This window comes from Carcharhinus amblyrhynchos, chromosome 2, assembly GCF_965287045.1.
Source record: "Carcharhinus amblyrhynchos chromosome 2, sCarAmb.v2.hapA, whole genome shotgun sequence".
NCBI lineage: Eukaryota > Metazoa > Chordata > Chondrichthyes > Carcharhiniformes > Carcharhinidae > Carcharhinus > Carcharhinus amblyrhynchos.
In genome coordinates this window covers 86067468-86074111 of record NC_137325.1, presented here as the reverse complement: position 1 = coordinate 86074111, position 6644 = coordinate 86067468, and the positions used below count along the sequence as shown (strand labels likewise).

The window sequence follows — 6644 nt, the reverse complement described above, 5'->3', positions numbered from 1 at the left end:
AGCATTTCCCCCGTTACCATCGCTTTCACCAATCCAGAATCGAGCCAAAATGGACATGCTAAATAAAAGTCTGTTTCGGGTGCTCCATCTGCTGAAGGGATAAGTTCAGAGCTTCCAACGGCTCTGACTCACTTTGGGGGGAGGGGGAGGGGGCGGGGGCGGTGGCAGAGGCGGGGGGGGGGGGGTTGAGGCAGTGGGGAGGTGGGGAGTGGGGAGGTGGGGGGGGGGGGTGGTGGCAGAGTCTGGTGAGGGGAGGCGGCGGCAGAGGCAGGCCGGCGGAGGCGGGCTAGATCATTCTCTGGTGAGGAAGAAGGGAAGCCTGATTGCTGTCTGGTTGTGGGGAGGCACACCAGATCATTCTCTGATGAGAGGGTGGGGAGGGAGGAGGAGGATGGTCAGATGAATCTCGAGGGGGACGAGGCCAGATCGTTCTGTTTTGGGAGATGGGAGGAGGGAGGCAAGTAAGATGTATCTGGCAGGGAAGGGTCGGGGCGGTGGGGGGGGGGGGCGGCGGCGGGAAGGAGGCCCAATTGCTCACTGGTGAGGGCCAGGGGCCAGGTGGAAGACCAGATTGATATCTGGTGGGGGTGTGATCCGCTGCCACTTTGCGGACGATCAGTGTGGGGGGGAAGGGGACAGGGGCTCATGATTGGTCTGGGTAGCGGGGGAGGGTGGACAAGGGGGACAGTGATGTCTGTGGGGACCGAGGGGACATAGCTTTAAATTAAGGAGTGGTAATTATAAGACGGATGTCAGAGGTAGGTTCTTTACTCAGAGGGTAGTAAGGGCGTGGAATGCCCTGCCTGCCGCAGTTGTGGACTCGCCAACTTTAAGGACGTTCAAATGGTCAGTGGATAGGCATATGGATAACATTGGAATAGTTTAGGTTAGAGGGTCATTAAATTGGTTCCACTGGTCAGCGCAACATCGAGGGCCGAAGGGCCTGTACTGCGCTGTAATGTTCTATCACTCCCGCTTTTCACTCTCGGGCCACTTTATCTGCTTTTTGTGGCCCAGGAGTGATCTGACACGGGCGTGTTTTTTTCAAATTTTTTCTAACTGCGCATGCGTAGTTCAGAGCTCTGATCATTTTGAGCAAGCAAAGTCCCACCCACAGTGCAATTCAGACCCGTGACTTTTCTTTCAAGTAAAGTGCTAATGGGGGCCTGAAAGCAGATTTCCAAGTCAGATCTGAATTGCGCCCAGATTCAGCACTTAGAATGAAAATGGTAGAATTGGATCCTGTGGCAGAACAGGCTGTGATTTGCCCCTACCCTTTTGTGACTTTATCAGGCCATCAACTTGGGTGCCATATTTAAATAGTACCCGCACACATCATCATTCATTACAGCCTAGGTCATATGATTGATAATGAGGGCCCCCAAATTCAGTGACAAAAGAATTGGGGGTTGTTCTGGACACCAAGGAGGAATGGCAAGATGTCCTCTACCCACATGATGGGAAAAGAAGGGCCACAGACTGCACCACTCAACTTGGGGGAGGTGACCAACATGGTCAGCACTAACTCTACGCACAGGAGACCTGCCACTCAGTGCAGATAAATGAATGAAGATCCAATCAGTTCTGCCAGGGAAAGTCAACCTGCTCCTCACACTCTCACAAGCTCATCAGACATCCACAGGGTGACAGTCCAGAGGGATCTCGCACACCACCATCAGCAGGGTTATCACCACTGACTTTCTCACATACACTCCTTGACACCGTCATCTCCTCTTACATCATGTGTAGCTTGTGTCTTCGTACTTTATATGGGTCTACTCAGCACCTACAAGTTGCAGACATCTGTATCATCTGCCACAGAATCTGTCCTCACTTCCATCCATCTGTCTTTATGTAGAACAAACTCACCCACAATAAAAGGCAGAAATCCCAAACCAGCTGGGGCTGCCTGAGCTCAAGGCTCTGTCAGAGCTTGTGGCAGAGCTGGCCTCAGATGATCTTGGATTTTCCTTCATTTTGCCTGCCAGCGTTTTAACCCTCTGTATGTTAATGTTTCTAAGAGTTCTGCCATTTGCAGTATAAGTCACACCTAAATTTGATCCTCCTAAATGCATCACCTCACATTTGTCCAGCTTAAACTCCGTCTGCCATTTCAGTGCCCAAGTCTCCAATCTATCAGCAACTCCACCAATCTTACTAATCAGACCACCCACATTTTCCTCCAGATCATTTATGTATGCTACAAACAACAGAGGTCCCAGCATTGGTTCCTGTGAAACACCGCTAGCTACATATCTCCATTCTGAAAAACACTTTTCCACTGCTATTCTCTGTCTTCTATAACCAAGCCAGTTCTGTATCCATCTAGCCAGCCCTCCCCAAAATCCATGTGATTTTAGTTTTTGTACCAGTCTGCCATATGGGACCTTGTCAAACACCTTTCTAAAGTCCATATAAACCACATCCCTTCCCTCATCAATTATCTTTATCACCTCTTCAAAAAACTCAATCTAGTTGATGAGACATGACCATCCCTGTACAAAACCATGCTGCCTGTCACTAACCAAATGTGCATACATTCTGTCCCTCAGTATTTTCTCCAAAAGCTCCCCCACCACTGCTGTCAGGCTCAGCAGCCTATAATTTCCTGGATTATCCCTGTTTCCTTTATTAAACCAGGGAACAACATTGGCTATTCTCCAGTCCTCTGGAACCAGGCCTGTGGCCAAAGAGAATGTGAAGTTATTGGTTAAGGCCTGAGTTTTTTCTCCCCTTGCCTCCCACAGTAACCTGGGAGAGATCTCATTCGGCCTCGGGGACTTGCTTACCTTAATGCTGAACACTTTCTCCTTTGATATATTGACATTCTCTAGAGCGTTCACACACTGACCTCAGCATCCATCATGCCCTTTTCCTTGGAATCCTGTATGTTCCTTGATATCCAGGGTTCTTGTTCTTTACTTTAACAGGAAAACGTTGGCCCTGTACTCTCTCTGATTCCCTTCTGAATGATTTTCATTGTTCTGATATGATTTTCTTACAAGCAGCTGCTCCCAGTCCGCTTTGGCCAGATCTTGTCACATTAAAATCAGCGTTCCCCCAATTCAGAACCTTTATTTCCAGTCCATCTTTGTCTTTTTCCATAATGACCTTAATTCTTAATGGTTATAGTCACTATTTCCAAAATCCCCCACTGATACTTCTATTACCTGCCTGACTTCATTCAAAAGATGCCCAGGATAGGTGGACTGCCGTGCCAAATTGCCCCTTAGTATCTGAAGACGTATAAGTTAGGTGGATTAGCCATGGTAAATGAGCGAGGTTACAGGGATGTGATGGGCCGTGGCCATGATAAAGAAGCTCTCTAGGAGAATTGGTGCAGACTCGATAGGCAGATTGGCCTTCATCTGCACTGTATGGATTTGATGGATTCCCTAAAAATAAGTCCAGTACTGCCCCCTCTCTTGGAGAACTTTCTATGTGCACGTTAAAAATTCACCTCCTCTAAAACTTTTGCACTTTATCTATCCCAATTAATATCAGGGAAGTTGAAATTTCCTGCTATTATTACCCTACTACTTTTATATTTCTCTGAGATTTGCCTACATATCTGCTTTTCAACCTCTCCCTGACTGCTTGGGGGCCTATAGTACACTCCCAACAAAGGGATTGCCCCTTTTTGTTTTTAAGTTCTATCCACATGGGTTCAATTGAGGAGCCTACTAAGATATCATCCCTCCTCACCACCGTAATTGACTCCTTGATTAGTAATGCATCGCTATCTCCTCTTATACACACCTCTACTATTCCACCTGAAGATTCTACACCCTGCAATATTGAGCTGCAAGTCCTGTCCCACCCTCAACCATGTCTCTGTGATAGCAATATTATCATATTCCCATGTTTTAGTCAATATCCTCAATTCATCTTCCTTACCAGTAAGATTCATTTGCTTCAAAATAAATGCCATCCAGCCTTGCCACAGTCCTTTGTGCCTTAACATGTTTATCTTTGCTCTGCCTTCCAGAGTGACTTGTGGATGGTACACACTGCTGCCACTGTGTTGTTAGTGGAAGGAATGAATCTTACGGTGCTGGATGAAATACCAATCAAGCGCACTGCTTTGTCCAGGATGGTGTTGAATTGAGTGTCCTTGTCTGACAGATTTTGAGAAGTCAGGTCAGGAGGTAAGTCAGCCCTGCATAATTCTCAGCCTCTGGCCTACTTTTCTAGCTACAGTATTTATACAGCTGGCCGAGTTCTGGAGTCCTGGGAGTAATGGTTACTCCCAGGATGTTGATGGTGGCAGATTGCTTTGGTAATGCAGCTATAATTGTCAAGGGGAGATAGTTAAGATTCTCCCTTGTTGGAGATGGTCATTGCCTGACACTTGTGGAATGCAAATCTTTCTTGCTATTTTGCTCCAGGACAAGTGCTAATGAACTACATATACCCAAAATAAACTTCTCCGGCACAGATGCTGGCGACCTGATGTCACTCCATCAGCTGCTTCACCATCTGACAAGAGATTTTCAAAGTTTCACACTGGCTGACGATGGCGCGGCCCGTGCTGGCTGACGGGAGTTGTAGTTCCTGCTGCTCGTCCTGCCCGCCGCCGACGGCACTGCAGCTGGGAGCGGAGGACTACAACTCCCGGCATGCCCCAGGCTCCGCCGCTCCGTTACCCAGGCAAAGGCAAACATGGCGGAGGGGGAGAAGGCGGCCGAGACCGTGGTGTCCGAGGGCACATCTCCGCCTCCGCTGCTCATCAGGTCGTCCAGTGTCAGCCTCTTCAGCGACTGCGTCCAGCAAGGGGTCCAGCAGCTGCTGCCGCTCAAGTTCGACAAGAACATCAAGCAGGCGTTTTACAACACGGGCGCGCTGATATTTGTGGCCATCTCCTGCGGTGCCGCCGTGCTGGTCTACTTCATCCTGGAGGCGTTCCTGCGGCCGCTGCTCTGGGCCGTGCTCTGCGGCACCTTCCTGCACCCTTTCAAGACCACTCTTACTAACCTGGTGAGGAAGTGGCTGGGTGGCCTCCAGGACTCGGGTACGCCCATCGTTTTAGCCACACTCATGCTGCCCATCTCGTTCATCAACCGCGGAGTGGAGATGTTGGGTAACCAGGTGCTGCTGAAGCGCAAAGTGTTGTTGGGGTTGGCCATGGGCGCGCCCATCCTCTACCTCCTGTACTGCTTCAGCACCTGGGTGGGAATGCGGCTTCTTCTCACTAACACCGGGCACCTTATCTCCTTGGCGCTCGAATATTTAAACACTTTGTGGGTAAGTTGAAAAATAATGTTTATAGATGATCAGAGTCTGTAAAATTAAAATAACTTGTTGAAAAGTTTCCTGGGATATCCAGAATTCTTCTGTTATAGAGCAATATAGCAGGGATACGTGCCCTTTGGCCCAACTGGTCTATGCTGACAATGGTGCCCTCCTAGCTAGTCCCAATTGCCAGCACTTGGCCTGTATCCGTCTAATCCTTTCCCATCCATGTACTTACTCAAAAGCTTTTTCAATGTTGCTATTGAACCTGCCTCAACTACTTACACTGGCAGCTTATTTGATACATGCACCACCCTCTGTGGGAAGAAGTTGCCCCTCAGGTCCCTTGCAAATCTTCCTCCTCTCACCTGAAATTTACGCCCTTCAGTTTTCAATTCCCTGATTCTGGGAGAAAGACTCTGCGTTCATCCTATCCATGCCCCTCATGATTTTATACACTTCAATAAGGTCACCCCTCATTCTTCTACATTCCAAAGAATAAAGTCCTAGCCTGGTCAACCACTCCCCATAATTCAAGCCCACCAGTCCTGGCATCACCCTCGTAAATCATCTTTGCACTCTTTCCAGTTTATCAATGTAATGGTGAAGGAACTGTCATTTGTGAAAAGTATTATTAGGGATTTAAATAGTGGAAGTGCATTCAGATTCTGGTGTTTTATTCATTTACATTTCTGGATCTGATTTGTGTGGAAAAAGGAAATTCCCTTGTATGTGAATTAGGGTGGACCATTTGGCCCCTTGTGCCTGCTCCACCATTCACTAAGATGAACCGATTGTAACCTCAACCTGACATTCTGACCTACCCCATTGTTTATCAAGAATCTATCTAACTTTTCCTTAAAATCCTTTCTGCATCCACTCTGTCAAGACCCCCATGATCTTTAAGTTTCAATCAAGTTGCCTCTTATTCTTCCAAATTCCAGTGGATATAAGCCGAGCCTAATCTTACCTCCAGACCACTCAAAGCCTGTTCACCACCTGCAAGGCACAAATCATGGAATACCCTCTACTTGCCTGATGAGTGCAGCTCCAATGCTCAAGAAACTCAACACCATACAAGACAAAGCAGCCCATTTGATTGGTACCCCTTCCACAAACCCACAGCCGCTATCATCTAGAAGAACAAGGGCAGCAGATACCTGGGACCACCACCTCCTGGATGTTTCCACCTAGAGGCTACTCACTATCCTGACTTGGAAATATACCACTGTTCCTTCACTGTCATTGGATGAAAATCCTAGAACTTCCTCTCTAACAGCACTGTGTGCACCTACACCTCAGGGACTGCAGCAGTTCAGGAAGTTAGTTCACCACCACCTTCTCATGGATGATGAGATTTGAGCAATAAATGCTGGCCTAGCAAGTGGCACCCACATCCCATAAATGAATTT

At 48.0% G+C, this 6644-nt stretch overlaps 1 protein-coding gene across 5 annotated transcripts in view; it reads left to right on the top strand.

Annotated features, from left to right (window-relative positions):
- The first annotated feature begins 4652 nt into the window (after nucleotides 1-4652).
- The window catches only part of tmem245 (transmembrane protein 245), a 152869-nt gene continuing 150877 nt past the window's right edge, over nucleotides 4653-6644 (top strand). For all 5 annotated transcript variants that reach the window (XR_013889059.1, XR_013889058.1, XM_080208623.1 and 2 more), the window contains exon 1: nucleotides 4653-5244. Coding sequence is in view for 3 of the 5 variants with exons in the window: in XM_080208623.1 (XP_080064749.1) it covers nucleotides 4663-5244 (582 nt within the window). In the remaining 2 variants the exon portion in view is untranslated. The remainder of the gene's footprint in view (nucleotides 5245-6644) is intronic.